This window comes from Ranitomeya variabilis, chromosome 5 (assembly GCF_051348905.1).
Source record: "Ranitomeya variabilis isolate aRanVar5 chromosome 5, aRanVar5.hap1, whole genome shotgun sequence".
Classification (NCBI taxonomy): domain Eukaryota; kingdom Metazoa; phylum Chordata; class Amphibia; order Anura; family Dendrobatidae; genus Ranitomeya; species Ranitomeya variabilis.
Genome location: NC_135236.1, coordinates 440665835 through 440686357, shown reverse-complemented (window position 1 = coordinate 440686357; position 20523 = coordinate 440665835). Strand labels below are relative to the sequence as shown.

Genomic DNA, 20523 nt, shown 5'->3' with positions numbered 1-20523 from the left:
ATCTGCACAGCTTTTTTTTACCCATTGATTTACATTGTACTGTACATCACAGTGCGGATCTGCAGCGTTTCTGGGCGGAAAAATCCACTGCGGATCCGCAGCAAATCCGCATCGTGTGCACAAAGCCTAAACCATTAGCAGAAAACGCTCCAGGAAATTGTTAAGAGACAAAAACTTGATGTGGTTTCTGCTCTAACAACCCCCTCGGTGTGCACACGGTCGTATGCTGCGGTTTGGAGGGACACTGCCTCCCAGCTGGGATGTTCCGGAGTACTATGGCTGCCCCCTCACACGGCAGGGCATAGTGCAGGTATGGCACTCCTCACTGCTGCCGGCATACGCTGCTGCCCTCTACCACAATGACGACGGTCGGCACATTCCGGGAATGCTCGGCCACAATAGTCACCTCCCTCAGCGCCAGGAGCTCGCTACACTTCGGAACCACTCGGAAACTTTCGGCTTCTTCCGGGGACGCGAGTGCAGCTGGAGAGAGGTGAGTGTGCTCGCCGCACCTTGCCCCGTAGTGTGTGCGCCCGGTGCCTGACCACTGTGTGCCACAGGTAAGGACGCCGCTGAGGGCACCCGCCGGGCGCTTACTGCACGAGGGGAGGGTGGCAGAACAGTGGCATCGAAAACTTGCCAGCTAGGAAGCCGGTGCGGCCACTTGTGGCTGCAGGGAAGAGATAGGCTGCTGCTGTCAGTCCTGGGTGCTGGCCACGCTGAGGAGAGGGCTATGTGATGGCCAGCCACTGCTGCTGGTGTCATGGTGCCATGCTCATGCCTGGCACCTTCCCTCTCCGCAAGTCTCGTCCTGTGCCTACTGCTGCCCTGGGGCATAGCCAGCTATAGGTTATTAGATGGATACATGATTACATGGATATATTACATAGCTCTTTGTACAGTTCTTATATGGATACATTGTTGCATTGCTTTAAGGACATTGTTACATTTATTATATAGATTAATGTATGATATGGATATGTTGTTATATGGAAACGGTAATACATCAATTATATGGACACATTCTTCTATTTCTATTGTTATGGGACACATTAGTACATTGATCATATGGTTTGTTGTTACATTGTTATATGGATATATTATGTTTATTATATTGATTTGTTCCATTGATTTTATGGATATATTAGTATTTATGTTTGGTTTATGTGCACATATTGTTACATTGGTTATATGGATACATTATCAGATTAGATATATACCCATGCAGCGGTACATTAGTTATATGGATACATTATCAGATTAGATATATACCCATGCAGCGGTACATTGGTTATATGGATACATTATCAGATTAGATATATACCCATGCAGCGGTACATTGGTTATGTGGATACATTATCAGATTAGATAACTACACATGCAGCGGTACATTGGTTATGTGGATACATTATCGGATTAGATATATACACATGCAGCGGTACATTGGTTATGTGGATACATTATCAGATTAGATATATACACATGCAGCGGTACATTGGTTATATGGATACATTATCAGATTAGATATATACACATGCAGCGGTACATTGGTTATGTGGATACATTATCAGATTAGATATATACAGATTATAGTGGCATATTGTTTCTATTGGTTATATGGATACATTATCAGGTTAGAACATTGGCTACATGGAGTCACTAGAACATTGGCTACATGAGTACATTATCAGATTAGATATATTTGGATACAGTATTCCATTGATTATATAGATACATTATGGAAATGCTAGAACCAAACTGTGACCCGTCATTTATACAGCATATGTTTTCTGCATACCTGCTGCATCATGTGTAGAGGATCCCATTTACCATCTTTGATGTCATTAATATTAGAGGTGACCTAGCTCTGCCCACACCATTAAGCATGTGTAGCTGTTCACTTGTGCGGTTTGTGAAGTTTATGTGCTAACCAAAAGTAGGGGCCCAATGGCCGCACTGTCTAATCCACTAGTATAGATATGGAAGCCACATATATGGTCAGCCTGAGCGCAGATCACTGGCAGCAAGAGATGGCATGGAGAACTGAGGCAGGTCAAGTCATGTGGCGCACAGTTGGCATTGACCATGTGACAGTGGGTCTGTGGCACACCTACAGTACTAGTAGTAAGCAGATCTTTAGCTTTAATGCCTTCTTGGCTGCTCCATTTATTTCTTTGTGCAGTAGAACATGAAAACGTGTAGAAGGAAAGGGCTGATCTCGCTGTTGTTTCCTCCCTGGGATTTTGATTTATATAATCTTTGTTACTAAAAAAGCTGTACTGGTGTGTGGGGCAGTGCGTGTCTGTCTGATCTAGGCAGGGTGTCAGCCGAAAAATAGAGCTGCCTCTTCTAAGGAGATTAGTGCTGTATGAAAAGCCAAGTCACCATCAGTCTCCTTGGCACCAATAAAGTGCTGTGCTGGATGCCTAGGTAAAAGGTTTTTTTTTTGTTTTTTGTTTAGAAAAACATTTTAATTTTCATATTTGCATGCTGTTGGCTATGAGATTTGTTTAATAGTAACTTGCCTACAGCTTTATTTGTCTTTTTTTATTAACTTTTATTGTCTTTTTTATGTAAACTGAATTTGTCATTTGGGCTTGTATTATTCACCAAAATTCATAGTTCACTATTCAATAATATATGATAATAAATATTTAATAATTTAGTAGTCAGTGAAGTGTGCCAAATGATGAACTCTGAGCTACTTCGTTACTAGATGGTTGAATGTCTTGGTTTTATTCTTCCTTATAAATACTGTATGTTTTCCATAGGTGGGCTTCACTTCATCTTCAGCGTACCAGCCTTTGATTTGGAGCGTGCCCATTTCATGTCCTTCCCTTCTGGAGATCCTAGATAGACAAAGTGAGAGAACATGGCGAGCGGTGGCTTTAGGTCACACACCCCATCTTCTTCTAACACAACTGATTTCCTGGAGGAATGGAAGGCAAAGAGGGAGAAAATGAGGGCAAAAATGTATGCGGCTGAGACGATGGGGACTGCTGGGGCAGCAGATGTCGTCAATAAAACTAGCAATGAGATGAACAATAATACCAGTAACAGTAGTAACCACCTGCCCGCTGCACCGACTGTACAAAAAGCACCGCCAGCCATCAGGAGGACGGATGACGATCAGTCTATTAGCACCGCCGTAACACAGCAAAGGAAGGCCCCAAGTCCTGTACAAGATGGAGGGGCAACCCCGGATGAATCACCTCCACCTGCATCTCAAGACACTACAGCGAAGATTAAAGATAAAGGTAAAAGCTGCAGTGGTCCCAGTGCCAGGAAAGGTAAAGGGCAGATTGAGAAGAGAAAACTTCGGGAAAAAAGAAGGTCTACAGGGGTGGTGAATATTCCATCTGCAGAAATAGAAGTAAGTCATCATGATGAATACTCAACCTGTCATATATGTGTATATGTATATCCTTTGTGTCTGATTTCCAGGGCTGCCGTTAATAGACATAATGATATCATTTACTATTTTCACAATAAAACATCTGTTTTCTGTAAATTTTCGTTTTGTTCTCAAAACGACAGTTTTTTTTTATAGTTTGTAGTAGTTTATGTTTCGATGCACATTAGATAAAAGTTGGCCAAAACCACCATTTTCTATAGGATCAGCTGACTATTTTGTGCTTTGGGAGCTTCTGTAGCTCAAAAAATGATGTTTAGGACATGAGTATTGGGCGGTTGGAATTCAGTCATCTGATTCTTGTGTTCGGTTGGGAGGTAAGCCGCTGCCAAATAATTCTGAAAGTGGCTCTCTTGTACAGAACACAGGAATACTTAGCTGATCCGAACATTCCTGTGTATAGGGCAGTTATGAAAAATAGCTGTTTGACGAACTGTAGAATGCCTGTCTTAAAGGGAACCTGTCACCATGTTTGACCATTATTAGCTATGGCCACCTCCTTTCTGGGCTGATATACGGCATTCTATATTACTATATATCTGCCTTTAGCCGACCTGAAAGACTAGAAAAACAGCTTATATTATACTCACCTGTGGGACATCCGCACAGTCTCCCAGGCATCGCGCTCCTGCCGTGTCGAGGGCAGAGCGAAATACTGCAGTGTGCAGTGAAAGGTCAGAGAGCCCTGGCGCATGCGCACTGCAGTACTTTATTCTGCTCTGGACAGAGAAGTGCGCCTGCGCAGGAACGCGATGCTGGGGAACACTGTGTGGATGATGTAGGGACATGTCATCTACATGGAGCAAGAAGGAGGATGGTATCGCAAGAAGTAGGGAAGCACCGGACCAAGACCAGGGATGCCCCTAAGACTGGATCGCCTCCAGAGAAGTATAATAAATGCTCTTTTTCTTGTCTTCCAGGTCGGGTTGTGGGCATATATACAGCTTATTATAATGCTGTATATCAGCCCTGAAAGGGGGTGGCCGTTTCTCATAATGGTCAAACCTGGTGACAGATTCCCTTTAATGAATCTGGCCCTTAGTGTCAAGCTAGCACACAAATTGTTTGAACTCCTTAAAAAATGTGGACTATGCCTTGTACACAAAGATTTTTGCTCAATTTTTCACAGAATTCCTATTTTTGCCCTTTGGTCCATCAGAAAAGCAAGAACACATCCATATTTGTGTCTTCTCAGTTGGAAGCAGCAGTGCATATTTAGTGTTATAGAGGATAAGAGTATACATTTTCCTGGTTTCAGACTATATTGGAAGCTTGTAATCAGGAAAATTCACCGCACACTACAGTGTGTCAGAGTTAGAATACACCGTATGCGTGGAAGGCAGCAATAGACCTCATATTGTGTCTGAACTGCTGCAGTTGTGAATTTATGCTGGTAAAATCTCCCCAGAAAGCAGATTTTGTAATTGGAAGCAAGGTTTCCCTGAAGTCTTACAATTGTTTTCTCTTTACATAAGTTTGTTTGCCCTTATCCTATGATCATGTGTTTCATTGTGCAATCTGCTTATAATTAAGTACAGTCTGTGCCCGTGAAAGAAATGCCGTCTAATTGCTGTATCCAAGTAGCTAACTTTTCTTTTTCTTTTGTTACAATATGCAGTAAAGTACACCAGAAAAGTCTTCTCTGTGTCAGTTGATAAGATGTGATACCTTTCCTCTACTGCTCCTCACAAGCTAAAGTTTGCCGAGTGTGATACATTGAGAATACAGAGCAATCTGCTGATGGCTTCTTCGGGGGCAATTGATGTCAATAATTACTTTTATTGGGGGAGGGTTGTATGGAGCATGCCTCTTAGCTTCTGGAGCGTTATAAAGAAGGGTTTGCTTTTTTCCAGAATAAGTGCCATTAATGTTCATGTGCTATGACCGGGTATTGCACCTCATCTCTTTTCGTTCTATAGGTCTTCAATATAAGATCCTGCGCCTCCTGGATGTAAACAGTGTATGAAGCGGAACATTACTGCAGATCAGCTTCTATTCTTCTCATTATGAGCTGATCTGCAGCCCCAGGAAGTGGATACTTAATAGTCTACAAAGTTGTTATTCTGGCTCCGTACATTGCTCATATCCAGGTGCTGCCTGATAATTGGGAGTTTCTGGGGTCAGACGTTGATTGGGCTTATATTAATGACCTATACAAAGGATCGGTCATCAATACATTAGTACTGGTCAACCCCTTTAATATAAAGTTCCCTTGGGGAGCTGCATGTAATTTCCTACTATCGTAATTAGCATGTCTATATGGATGGAGCTATAGCTACTAGCTTTTCTATAGTATTATTTGGTGACATTTTTCTGATTAGATAAGTTTTAATTTGTGAATATTCTCTGTATTGGGCATTGCAATGTGTACTATTGACCCAGCAGATCTCCACTTCTGGTGCTAGTTATGGAGAATTGCATCATGTCATATTCTCTTTAGATTTACCTGAGAAATATCAAGTGTCACTGAGGCATGTATGTGGAATTATAACCACCTGTCAGTACAGTTTGAGGTAGAATAACGTCTGTCTGCAGCCGATGTGAAGTTTTCGGCATCTACACATACGAGTTGCGTGTTTACTGTGACTGTCACCTACCTGCCATTTCCTTGTTTGAGGAATATACAACTTTTCTGATACAGGTGAATGTGGCAAAAAGTATTCCATTCACTTGCATTATGTGAAGAATATAGGCTGATTCTTTTAGGTTACTGTACAGGCACAGAATCTGTGCCAAAATCCTGACAGTATCCCAAAAGCATCCATGAAATGCTAATTGTGAGATCAGAATACAACTTTTTGATGTGAGAAAACAAACACTGCACATCACCTTAAAACACCATCCCCACTGTCAAACATGGTGGTGGCAGCATCATGCTGTGGAGATGCTTTTTCTCAGAAGGAAAGGGAAGCTAGTCACAGTTGATGGGAAGATGGATGGCGTTAAATGTAGGACAATCTTGGAGGAAAACCTGTTAGAGACTGCAAAAAAACTAGAGACAGGGGCATAATTTCACCTTTCAGGACAACGACCTTAAATATACTGCCAGAACTACAATGGAAGGGTTTACATCAAAGCATATTCATGTGTTTGGATGGCTCAGGCACAGCCCAGACCTAAATGTCATTGAGAATCTGAATGATGATTCAAGTGATCATTTCACCTGATGAACAACACTTTTACTTGTTCATTGTGCGAATGGGAGCCTATTTACTCTGCCTGGTTTTATGGAAACAAGCATTCCTAGGAAAGTTTAATCCTGATATTTGTCTTGGGTGAACCGTCGGACTGGTTACTAGGGATGAAGTTCCTGACAACTGAAGACCGTGGATGTTATGCTTAAAGGGAACCTGTCACCCCCACCAGGCGTTTTTAACTAAAAGAGTGATTGTTTCTGGTATACTAAATACTATTAGTTCTAACTGATATTTGCTCCATGAGTCAGAACACTTATGCCACAAATTTCATGACCGTGTCAGATTAACCTGATAAAGTGACATGTTGGCAGTGGTCATGCACTATATTATGTGTATGGTATCTGTATTACAGTACTATTTTGTGTTCATGGGCACGTCACCTTTGTGATTTTTAGCATGGAATGAGCTTTAGGCCTGGCGGCACTCCTTTATATCTGCAGTACAATTGTCAGTGTATATGGTACGGCTGTTGGGCCGTCCTTTCCCTCAGGGCAATTCTGTCTAGATTAAACATTTTGTCACGCTTGGACACCAAGGAAAGTGGAGAATGTTAAGATCTTTGTCAAACATTCAATACGGAAAGGCTCTGCAACATGTACATGTTATAGCGAAGAATGCTGGATCAGTGTCAGCGTTTCCTTATATGCAGTCTATGTTATTATACTAAACTTTACTATGTAGTTTGACGTCAGAAGTTGTTTTTGCCTTTTTTTCCCTTTTTGTATACTAATCAAACTGGAATGATTAGTCCTAAGAAGATAAAAGCACAGGTGAAAATTCATGTTACCTGTATATTGTAGCAGAATGCATCTATACTGCAGTAATCTACACTGCTCTCTTATCTGTCCAACACAAATACATGACAGTTTAACAGCAAACTGCATTGTCATGATGTCCCTTGTAATAATTATGCGTTTCTATCAAACTGCTTTATGGTGATTATAGACGGTGCTCATTGAAAAGATTGAATTCATACTGTCAGAATGTTTGACTTGTTGAGAGGAATGATGTGACTCAATAGGCATTACACCCTTTAAGTAATACACACATTACCGATTGTGTTACCAAGACAAATAGTAATTATTTTCCAATTAGTCATTTATGTTCATGATAACTGTTAATGTCTAATGCCAATCCATAGTTTTTCTTTAAAGGGAACCGGTCACCCCCAAAATCGAAGATGAGCTAAGCCCACCGGCATCAGGGGCTTATCTACAGCATTCAGTAATACTGTAGATAAGCCCCCGATGTATCCTGAAAGATGAGAAAAAGAGGTTAGATTATACTCACCCAGGAGCGGTCTGGTCCGACGCCTCCCATCTACTTACGATGACGTCCTCTTCTTGTCTTCCTGCCGCGGCTCCGGCGCAGGCGTACTTTGTCTGCCCTGTTGAGGGTAGAGCAAAGTACTGCAGTGCGCAGGCGCCGGGAAAGGTCAGAGAGGCCCGCACCTGCGCACTGCAGTACTTTGCTCTGCCCTCAACAGGGCAGACAAAGTATGCCTGTGCCGGAGCCGCAGCATGAAGACAAGAAGAGGACGTCATCCTATGAAGATGGGAGGCCCCAGACCGGACCGCGACGCCCATCGGATCGGACCGCCCCCCAGGTGAGTATAATCTAGCCTCTTTTTCTCATCTTTCAGGTTACATCAGGGACTTATCTACAGCCTTACAGAATGCTGTAGATAAGCCCCTGATGCCGGTGGGCTTAGCTTATCTTCGATTTTGGGGGTGACAGGTTCCCTTTAATGAAAATTAGCTCATTAAGTGCCATATACTTTGCTAATATCTCTGCAAAGCAGAAGCAAAATTTTAAATAATAATAATAATTATGCTCTGCATCTATTGTTACATCCTGTTTACAATTCAACATAAAAATGTGGTGAAAGGTCCTCTTTAAAGCAAACCTGAATTTTGCTAAGTAAATTACACACATTGTCTGGTTGGTGCAGTTATACTGATTAAAATGATACCTTGGTTGATGAAATCTGTCTTGTGGTTGTTGTTTAATCTTTGTTTTCAGTTTTCAGTTAATGAGATTCTCGTGCTTAAGGGCGGGCATGTGAGGTGACTTTATTTGGTGCTCTCTGGCCTCATCTTCATTATTGTGGCTTAACTGATAGGTCATTGATCCTTCAGTAACTTGTCTCCTATTTTAAATATTGCAGTTTAAATTGTGAGCTTTGGAAACATTTTTTTACCTCCAGCAAAATGGCGACAGCAGCAGAGTCTGCACAGTAGCATCTATCATTTACCTATAGATGCTACTGCGCATGCACAGCAGCCATCTTGCTTGAGCCAAATTGTTTTGCTCTAACAAAATGGTGTTGGTGCATGCGCAGTAGCATCTATCGACAAGCAATGCTCTCAATCTGCACAAGCCCCCCACAGGTCAGAACAAGATTCTCTTTAACTGAAAGCAAATATTAAACAACAACAACAACCACAAGATGGATTTCATCACCAGGTATCATTTTAATTAGTATAACAGCGCCAACCTGACACTGTCTGTCGTTTACTGAGCACAATCCTGCTTTAAGTGTCCTCAGCTTTCATTTTACCACAGCAGTGCAAGAAATTGACAGTTTTAGTGTTAGACATTTTGGATAAATATGTACCAAAGTAGATATTGAGGCTAATCTACCTGCATTAGAAATACAAATGTTAGCCTTGGATTTCTGCCTTAGATCTTGTAAAATACACTTCAGATTTACTCCTTACTTGTGAACAGACACTGAAATATTTCATTTCTCGTAAACTTGTCAGCTAAAAACCTGTGTTACGTTTAATGAAAGGGTGTAATAAAATATATTATCATCCCCTCTTTGGTCTCCTATTGGCAGCTTTCAGCAGCTGGCCCCCATGCGCGTGTATTACTCCCCAATAAACATTGCATGTTTCAGATAAGGTAACTTCTGTCGCTCTTGCTGACTTTGACTCATTTCAATAAGCTTGTTTTTGCAGACCAGACATTGGGAGAAGGAGGCAGTTTTATAATTTCTTTACATTTGTATGCATTGCTTCTTCCAGGAAGAGGAAAGTGACATTCGTGCCCTTTGGGACCACAATTTGCATGTGTTATGTGAAAGCTTCCAACTCTGTCATCACCTTTTTAGTGATAGGGGAACCTTTTCAGGTCAGCCCAGTACACAGTACAGTGGTGAATCTTATCACAAGAATGCACTGCAACTATTGTACTAGAGGTGGAAATCACATTGAGAAAGCTTCAGGACTGACACTAGTCTTCAATGCTGAATAAACATTTCTGCTGTTTCTTTGCTGTTTTTCTGTGTCTCTGAGCCAACTACGATAAAATTCTATAACTATACATTGCAGATGTATCTTAAAGGGAACCTGTCAGCAGGATTGTGCTGAGTAAACTGCAGACATTGTCAGGTTGGTGCTGTTATACTGATTGAAATGATACCTTGGTTGATGAAATCCGTCTTGTGGTTGTTGTAAATGTTTATTTTCAGTTTTGAGTTAATGATATGCTCATGCATATAATTATCCATTGTATCATGTTACAGCGCAGGCGCTGCCACTGGTGTCTGCCTGATGAATATATATTTTTTTCCCACACAATATTCTATGCAGTATGTAAAATAGAGGGCAGGTCACTGAGGGTTCACTGACCTGTCATAAGCCATAAAGATGAATATGTAAGCAGAGCACCACATATAGCCCTGCCCACAGGCCGCCCCGAAGCATAAGAATCTCATTAACTGAAAACTACAAATACAGATTAACCCCTTACTGACATCGGACGGTATAGTATGTCCGATGTCAGCTCCCCTGCTTTGATGCAGGGCTCCGCGGTGAGCCTGCATCAAAGCCGGGACATGTCAGCTGTTTTGAACAGCTGACATGTGCCCGCAATAGCAGCGGGTGAAATCGCGATTCGCCTGCCGCTATTAGGCTACGTTCACATTTGCGTTGTGCGCCGCTGCGTCGGCGACGCAACGCACAACGCAAACAAAACCGCAACAAAACGCACGCTAAAACGCTGCGTTTTGCGATGCATGCGTCCTTTTTTGCCGAATGTTGGACGCAAAAAAAATGCAACTTGTTGCGTTCTCTGCGCCCAACACTTGCGGCCATGCGTCGCAAAACGCAGCACAACGCATGTCCATGCGCCCCCATGTTAAATATAGGGGCGCATGACGCATGCGGCGACGCTGCGGCGCCGAACGCTAATGTAAACGTAGACTTAACTAGTTAAATGCCGCTGTCAAACGCAGACAGCGGCATTTAACTACCGCATCCGGCCGGGCGGCCGGAAATGACGTCATCGCCGACCCCCATCACATGATCGGGGGTCGGCGATGTGTCAGGACAGTAACCATAGAGGTCCTTGAGACCTCTATGGTTACTGATCGCCGGTAGCTGTGAGCGCCACCCTGTGGTCGGCGCCCACAGCACACCTCATTTTCTGCTACATAGCAACGAAAAGCAGATCGCTGCTATGTAGCAGAGGCGATCGTGCTGTGCCTGCTTCTAGCCTCCCATGGAGGCTATTGAAGCATGGCAAAAGCTAAAAAAAAAAAAGTTAAAAAAAAAAAGTGAAAAAAATAAAAAAATATAAAAGTTTAAATCACCCCCCTTTCGCCCCAATCAAAATAAATCAATAAAAAAAAATCAAATCTACACATATTTGGTATCCCCACGTTCAGAATCGCCCGATCTATCAACAAAAAAAAGCATTAACCTGATCGCTAAACGGCGTAACGAGAAAAAAAATCGAAACGCCAGAATTACGTTTTGTTGGTCGCCGCGACATTGCATTAAAATGCAATAACTGGAGATCAAAAGTACGTATCTGCACCGAAATGGTATCATTAAAAACGCCAGCTCGGAACGCAAAAAATAAGCCCTCAACCGACCCCAGATCATGAAAAATGGAGATGCTACGGGTAACGGAAAATGGCGCAATTTTTCTTTTTTTTTTTAAGCAACGTTTGGAATTTTTTTTCACCACTTAGGTAAAAAATAACCTAGTCATGTTAGGTGTCTATGAACTCGTAATGACCTGGAGAATCATAATAGCATTTAGTGAACCTAGCAAAAAAGCCAAGCAAAAAACAAGTGTGGGATTGCTCTTTTTTGCAATTTCACCGCACTTGGAATTTTTTTCCCGTTTTCTAATACACGACATGGTAAAACCAATGATGTCATTCAAAAGTACAACTTGTCCCGCAAAAAATAAGCCCTCACATGGCCAAATTGATGGAAAAGTAAAAACGTTATGGCTCTGGGAAGGAGGGGAGTGAAAAACAAACACGGAAAAACGAAAAATCCCACGGTCATGAAGGGGTTAAACAACAACCACAAGACAGATTTCATCAACCAAGATATCATCAGTATAACGGCCCCAACATGACAGTGTCTGTAGTTTACCTAGCACAATCCTGCTGATAGATTTGCTTTAAATGGTTGCTCATGACTAGTCAGTAGGGTTTCATCATTGTTTAGCCTTCTTGGAATACACCTCTCAGTGGTTAACACTGGCTTGCAGTGCTGGGGTTTTAGGTTCAAATCCCACCAAGGACAACGTCTGCAAGAAGTTTGTATGTTCTCCCCGTGTTTGCGTGGGTTTCCTCCCACACTCCAAAGATATTCTGATAGGGAATTTAGATTGTGAGCCCCATCGGGGACCACGATGATAATGTCTGTAAAGTTGTGGAAGTAGCACTATATAAGCAAAGCATAATAAATGAATAAAACAGCTACATATTGAAAAGGATTGCCCTATAAACAACTTATGCAACATATCTTCAGGATATATGTAGTCCAATCACTGCTTGCTTGTAGTCAGTGGCGTAAATACAAAGTTATGGGCCCCGGTGCGAACTTTCAAATGGGGCCCCCCCCCACGCCAAAATATTTTCCTCCCAAATTCATATTTTCCCTATTCATTTGGCACACTATAGCTTTATTGCAAAGCTGTATAATGTGACCTCATTCAGACACTTGCCCCATTATAGTGCTGCACAAATGTTATGGCCCCCATATAGTGCTGCACATACGTTATGGCCCCCATATAGTGCTGCACAAGCGTTATGGCCTGCACAAATGTTATGGCCCCCATATATTGCTGCACAAACGTTATGGCCTGCACAAATGTTATGGCCCCCATATAGTGCTGCACAAACGTTATGGCCCCCATATAGTGCTGCACAAACGTTATGGCCCCCATATAGTGCTGCACAAACATTATGGCCCCCATATAGTGCTTCACAAACATTATGGCCCCCATATAGTGCTGCACAAACATTATGGCCCCCATATAGTGCTGCACAAACATTATGGCCCCCATATAGTGCTGCACAAACATTATGGACCCCATATAGTGCTGCACAAACATTATGGCCCCCATATAGTGCTGCACAAACATTATGGCCCCATACAGACACTTGCCCCATTTGCTGTTGCTGCGATAAAAAAAAAAAAAAAATCACATACTCACCTCTCCATCGCTCAGGCCCCCGGCACTTTCTATATTCACCGCTCCTCATTCCATTTGCCGCTCCATTTTCCACCTCCTCTGCACTGACAAGTCAGGCGTGCACTAACTACATCATCGCGCCCTCTGACCTCAGCGTCACTGCAGAAGACGGACGGCGACTGGAACGAGGAGAGGTGACTATCGCGCAGAACTCCTCTCCCGGTTATACTCACCTGCTCCTGGGGCGGTGCAGTCCCTGCTTCCCCGGCGCTGCTGCTTCCTGTACTGAGCGGTCACCGTTACCGCTCATTACAGTAATGAATATGCGGCTCCACCCCTATGGGAGGTGGAGCCCCATATTCATTACTGTAATGAGCGGTACCATGTGACCGCTCAGTACAGGAAGAAGCCGGGGCGCCGGGCAGCCAGGGACACCTGCAGGGACTGCGCCAGGAGTAGGTGAGTATAATTAGACAGCCCCCGCTCCCTGGCCCTGCCAACCCCCTCCTTGGACCGCCGCATCATCAGGCGGCCCGCTGGCGCCCCCCTGTCGGCTGCGCCCGGGGCACATGCCCCGGCTGCCCCCCCGGATACGCCACTGCTCTGACCTGCCGGGCCCCTTACCCGCCGGGCCCGGCCGCAGGGGTCGCGGTAGTTACGCCCCTGCTTGTAGTCCAACCACTGGACCCCTGCTGATCATGAGAATGGGGGTCCTAAAGTCATTTGTGTGAATAATGCAGGAGTGAGCATTCTGAGGAGTGGTGACCCCAGTCATAGAAAACATGGTCAGTCACTATTGCTTCATTCACAAAGGGGACTTCGGCCCCCTCTCCTTAAGATTGGTGTGTTTCTAAGCAGTAAGATCCTCAGCATTCACACATGGATAGGTGATCCATGTTGTTTACGACACAAGCCATTTAAAGCTGTGTATTTGTTTCTGTTGAAGAGCTCAGTCCAGGCTTGTAACGTGTAGCACATTTGATGATGATATTTTCTTAGCTATCTGTCTTAAATATTCTGCTTTTATTCCTGTGGAGCAGGGATGGCAAGAGGATGCATTGTTTTCAAACTCTACTGTCCATTTAGAGATGATCTAGACACAAGCCCCACCATTTACATTCATTCACTTCCATGTAAAAGCTAAGAATCTAAAAAAAGTAAAGGTGCAATCAGAATTCGTTACCCTGAAATTAGTGACTGTAAAGCCTAACCCCACTTTCATACCCACATATCATGACAGTAAATGCCTTGCACATAGATGATGCTGTGTATTTACTTCATAGATCTGACCTTACAGTGGCCAATCACTTCCCGTATTGGTGACTACACAGTCTCTACATATCATGAGTAGTTGGAAAATGTTTTTTTGTGTACCACATTGGGAGGCTGCTGTAACCACATGGCTGTGCCTTGTGAAAGGAAGCTATGAAGATGCTTAGGGCAGGGTAGGTCCATGCCAGCTGTTGGGAGCCATACTCAGTGCATGTAGTATTATTTTGTATGAGCCAGATAAGTTGGCTTCTTGTTTCATGTGGTTTAGTATGGCTTAGATGGTTGATGGGAAAAATCTACTTGACTGTGAATTCCTCTGATTACAGATCCTTCTTTTATTTCATAAAAATGTAGCTCATATCGTAGATCAAAGACTGGTGAACTCGCATCGTGTCAAGAGACCGACGTCTGTAACTGCGCTGACCTGGAACAAGATGAGTTTGTGTTTTGGAGTTCAGTTGATGAACTTTATTACTGAAAGTGATTCCCCTTGTGAATAAGCTACTCTACCAAATAGGAGGAGGCATTAGATGAGCATGACTGAGTCCATCTGTAAGCTCCAACGTGCAGCAACAGGAATTCTTCTCTAAGTGGGACCAATGTCTTAGCCTGTGGTTTAGACAGATCAGTTAATAACTGCATACTTTTACTAATTCTCGGAAATACAGCCTTTAAGGCTCTGTCTGCAAAATCAACTTTTGGTTATGGTTGCCTTGCCATAGGAGTGTCACATTGCAATTTAGCTATAGTCTTACTACTTGTTTTCTTAGAGGTAAGCTGGATCGGTGCTGAGCTTTGCCTCTTCATTGCCTGCAAATCAGTCATTTTTTTGGTACTGAACTATCTACTAGTTGTGTGGGTTTTTAATACTCTGAAGTACTGTATATTCTTATCTAAAGTTTCTCTTGGATATATCTGTTTAATATTGCCTTTCCATGGAAGTACGCAACTGACTGGCTTTGTGTGGTGTGTCCCTCTCCTTTAGCATTGTACAGTAATTGTCATAAAGTGTTTCACGATCACTAGTTTTTATGTTTTCTTTGCTGTGTCACTTTACTGTTTGGTGTCAAAGCCCACATCTCATACATATGGAATTGTAAAGCTCAGACCTCTACGTTGTGTGTTTTCCATGATCTTCAATTTGGAAATAAGATGAATTAATCCTCATATGTTCTATATTCAACCACTGCATTTCTGACATTGATGTGTACGGTCACTTCCACAGCCATGACTGTCACCAGAATGGCTATCCCTACCCTGCCAACACACAGCTGTGAATGAAAGAGGTTGTTCACTACTTTATCATTGATAAATTATTGTTAGACTAGATCATCAGTGTCTGAGCGGTCGGGGTCTGACACCCTGCACCCCGCCGATCAGCTGTTCTTGGCGTCGGCCGCTGGCTGGAAGGCTTAATTGTGGAACGGCTCTGTCTTCTGATGGTGGCTGCGGCTGGGTACTGCACATCCGCCTCCTATTGATTAGATTTGCAGTACCGAGCCGTCACCTGTCAGAAGACAGAGCAACTCCGCAATTGAGCAGTTCAACATTTGGTCCGATCTACTGACCAAATTCACACATTTTAAACGATGGGTCCATGATGTGAATGGACAGAACACATGCCATTTGTATAGTACCCGCATGCTGTCTGTGTGACCGAAATCACACATACGTGTTTTAAATACAATGTTCAAATCACTTTTTACCTTACGTTTAGTGTCTCTGTTGGGGCTTATGTCCGAACCCCTGTAAAATTGGATTCGGGCGTATGCACTGATTGGGCCATTGACTATTATGATGCAGACGGAGTCACAGTGTGCGCTATCGAACATCATTTTTTGGTTATATTTGCCTTTACTAGTCTGCATCATTATAATCAATGCCCCCACCACCGCATATGCCTGAATCCAGTTTTGAGGGGGTTCGAACACAAGCCCATACGGAGACACTAAACATAAGGTAAAAATGATGTGAACATTGCCTAAGAGTTTGTTATAATGTTTCTGTTTAGCTGAGGTTGAATTATGTTACGCTGACACATGGTTGGTCTAAACTTACTGTATATATCAAAACAAGCTGATATTTTTGTGTATGGTCAAAATTAAATATTGCGACTTTACAGCATCCATGTTTGAAGTGTTATCAGTCGTTAGTCACGCATAGTGTTGAGCGATACCGTCCGATACTTGAAAGTATCGGTATCGGAAAGTATCGGCCGATACCGGCAAAGTATCGGATCCAATCCGATACCGATACCCGATACCAATACAAGTCAATGGGACTCAAGTATCGGACGGTATTCCTGATGGTTCCCAGGGTCTGAAGGAGAGGAAACTCTCCTTCAGGCCCTGGGAACCATATTAATGTGCAAAAGAAAGAATTAAAATAAAAAATATTGCTATACTCACCTCTCCGAGGGAACCGGCAGCGTTGTTTGCTTAAAATTCGCGCTTTTCTTTCCTTACGTCAAGTCCCGGCTTTGTGATTGGTTGCGTCGCAGTCACATGGGCGACGCAACCAATCACAGCAAGCCGTGACGTAATTTCAGGTCCTTAAGGATTTTAAAATTACGTCCTGGCTTTGTGATTGGTTGCGTCGCAGTAACATGGGCGACGCAACCAATCACAAGCCGTGACGTCACGGGAGGCTGGACACGCGCGCATTTTAAAATGCGCGCTTGTCCAGCCTCCCGTGACGTCCCGGCTTGTGATTGGTTGCGTCGCGGTCAACCAATCACAAGCCGGGAGGCTGGACACGCGCGCATTTTAAAATGCGCGCGTGTCCAGCCTCCCGTGACGTCACGGCTTGTGATTGGTTGCGTCGCCCATGTGACTGCGACGCAACCAATCACAAAGCCGGGACGTAATTTTAAAATCCTTAAGGGCCTGAAATTACGTCACGGCTTGCTGTGATTGGTTGCGTCGCCCATGTGACTGCGACGCAACCAATCACAAGCCGGGACTTCACGTAAAGGAAAGAAAAGCGCGAATTTTAAACAAAGAACGCTGCCGCTTCCCTCGGTAAGGTGCAGGCTGCGTCGGAGAGGTGAGTATAGCAATATTTTTTATTTTAACCCCTTCACCCCCGGAGCTTTTTCCGTTTTTCCGTTTTCGTTTTTCGCTCCCCTCCTTCCCAGAGCCATAACTTTTTTATTTTTCCGTCAATTTGGCCATGTTAGGGCTTATTTTTTGCGGGACGAGTTGTACTTTTGAACGACATCATTGGTTTTAGCATGTCGTGTACTAGAAAACGGGAAGAAAATTCCAAGTGCAGTGAAATTGCAAAAAAAGTGCAATCCCACACTTGTTTTTTGCTTGCCTATTTTGCTAGGTTCACTAAATGCTAAAACTGACCTGCCATTATGATTCTCCAGGTCACTACGAGTTCATAGACACCTAACATGACTAGGTTATTTTTCACCTAAGTGGTGAAAAAAAATTCCAAACTTTGCAAAAAACAAAACAAAACAAAATTGCGCCATTTTCCGATACTCGTAGCGTCTCCATTTTTCGTGATCTGGGGTCAGGTGAGGGCTTATTTTTTGCATGCCGAGCTGGCGTTTTTAATGATAGCATTTTGGTGCAGATACGTTCTTTTGATCGCCCGTTATTGCATTTTAATGCAATGTCGTGGCGACCAAAAAAACGTAAATCTGGCGTTTCGAATTTTTTTCTCATTACGCCATTTAGCGATCAGGTTAATGCTTTTTTTTATTGATAGATCGGGCGATTCTGAACGCGGCGATACCAAATATGTGTAGGTTGGGTTTTTTTTTAATTGATTTATTTTGATTGGGGCGAAAGGGGGGTGATTTAAACTTTTATATTTTTTTTATTTTTTTCACATTTTTAAAAACTTTTTTTTTTTACTTTTGCCATGCTTCTATAGCCTCCATGGGAGGCTAGAAGCAGGCACAGCCCGATCGGCTCTGCTATGCAGCAGTGATCATAAGATCGCTGCTACACAGCAGATTTGCAGGTGTGCTGTGAGCGCCGACCACAGGGGGCGCTCACAGCCACCGGCAATCAGTAACCATAGAGGTCTCAAGGACCTCTATGGTTACAATGGAGGAGCATCGCCGACCCCCGATCATGTGACGGGGGTCGGCGATGCGCTCATATCCGGCCGCACGGCCGGATGCGGTAGTTAAATGCCGCTGTCTGCGTTTGACAGCGGCATTTAACTAGTTAATAGGCGCGCACAGATCGCGATTCTGCTCGCGCCTATTGCGGGCACATGTCAGCTGTTCAAAACAGCTGACATGTCCTGGCTTTGATGTGCGCTCACCGCCGGAGCGCACATCAAAGCGGGGGTCCCGACATGTGACGTACTATACCGTCACATGGCGGGAAGGGGTTAATTCTCTCTTTTACACATTTTTACATTAATGTTGTTTCGATACCGATACCCGATACCACAAAAGTATCGGATCTCGGTATCGGAATTCCGATACCCGCAAGTATCGGCCGATACCCGATACTTGCGGTATCGGAATGCTCAACACTAGTCACGCATATAGTATGTTGGTAAATGAGCTGACTTTTTAAATGCTTTCTTTTTCACCTATATTCTTGGGGTCCTGATATACAGATGGTTTTCTAATGAAATAGTTTTTAGCTGCAGCGTCATACCTTATTAATTTTTATTTGCTGATTGTTTTCCTGTTTTCCTTCTAATCCCCTAGATCCTTCTTTCTGTGGCATACACCCACACTGCCCTCTATGATCACATTGTGGTTACAGAGCGATGAGGCTGGTGTACTGTATATGGTGACCTTTGGTGGAATTATAATGCCTGACATTCCTAAGTCCGCACCTGTGTTTGTCTAGTCTGTTCATAAACATTACATGTAGGTGTTTGGTTTCTCAGCATACATAGAAGAAAGGAGTAGCACATGCCGCCTTATTGTCAGGCTACAGTAACTCTGCACATTCCATCAGAGCACCACACGGACCATAATAAGAATGACTTTTTTATATATGCAGTTTTTGTTATTGTAACCACTTTCTTGCTTCTTTTGTCTTTTATTTTATGACAGTTTGAATTTGTGATTATATTTATTATTTTATGCAGCCACTATATTGTATTGTTAGAATAAAGTAATAAACAAGGAATATATAATACAGCAATGTATTTAAAGTGACTTATTTTACACCCGCTTATTTTGCTAAGTAACCTATAGACACTGACAGGTTGGCAGTGTTAAACTGAGTAAAATGATACCTGGAGTGAAGAAATCCATCTTGTGGTTCTTGTGTAATCAGTGATAGAAATTTGCAGCTAATGATATGCCTGTGCTCTGGGGCAGGACTGTAGGCAGAGTCTTAACTTCCTACTTTAAACCAGCGAAACCATGAAGAGACCTGCCCACTGGCCGCCTCAAAGCACAAACAGTTTGTCTCTATGATGAGAAACATGCTTGTGCTTCGGGACGGCCTGTGGACAGGTCTTTCCTCGGTTAATAAGATACCTTAGTTGATGAAATCCGTCTTGTGGTTGTTGTTTAATCTTTATTTTCAGCTCTGAGTTAATGATATGCTTGTGCTTCGGGCGGCCTGTGTGTGTGGGGGTCTTCATGTGGTGCTTTGCTTAGCTATTCATCTGCATGGCTTCTGACAGGTCTCTGATCTCTGTGACCTGCCCCCTATTTTTCATAATGATTATTATATATTAAAAAAATAAATCACCTTAAGCAGACAGGCGCTGCCGGTGGCGCCAGCGCTGCAGCATCATCGCTTATATAATGTGCATTTAATTATTTTATTTGCTGCTGTCAATAAATTCCTAAAAACAAATGTGAAAAAATCTCAAAATGGTGCTGGCCGTGCCTGCAAAGTAGTAGCTATTGGTGATCCAATAGATGCTATTGTGCAGGCGCCGGCGACTCCTTCTTGCTTGAGGAAAAAAAAATTGTCTGTAGCAAGATAGCACCATCGAAGCCTGTGCAGTAGCATCTATTGGCGACCCGATAGATGCTACTGCATTCGCCAGCAGAGCCATTTTGAGACATTTGAGATTTTTTTAAATAAATTTATAGCATCAAATAAAATCATTAAAATGTTTTTTTTAAAATATATATAATATTCATTATGTAAAATAGGGGGCAGGTCACTAAGGGATCAGTGATCTGTCAGAAGCCGTAGACATGAATATGTAAGCAGAGCATCACATGAATACCCCCCACAGGCCGCCCCGGAG

General features: G+C 43.1%; 1 protein-coding gene across 2 annotated transcripts in view; it reads left to right on the top strand.

Annotated features, from left to right (window-relative positions):
• Window positions 1–291: 291 nt before the first annotated feature.
• PAWR (pro-apoptotic WT1 regulator) overlaps window positions 292–20523 on the top strand; it is a 152558-nt gene continuing 132326 nt past the window's right edge. The window contains exons 1-2 of one of the 2 annotated variants that reach the window (XM_077265365.1): window positions 292–493; window positions 2772–3373. In XM_077265365.1, the coding sequence (XP_077121480.1) occupies window positions 2873–3373 (501 nt within the window). In that variant the 5' untranslated portion in view covers window positions 292–493; window positions 2772–2872. Of the gene's footprint in view, window positions 561–2771; window positions 3374–20523 lie in introns of both variants that reach the window. The other variant, XM_077265364.1, reaches the window with a different exon arrangement.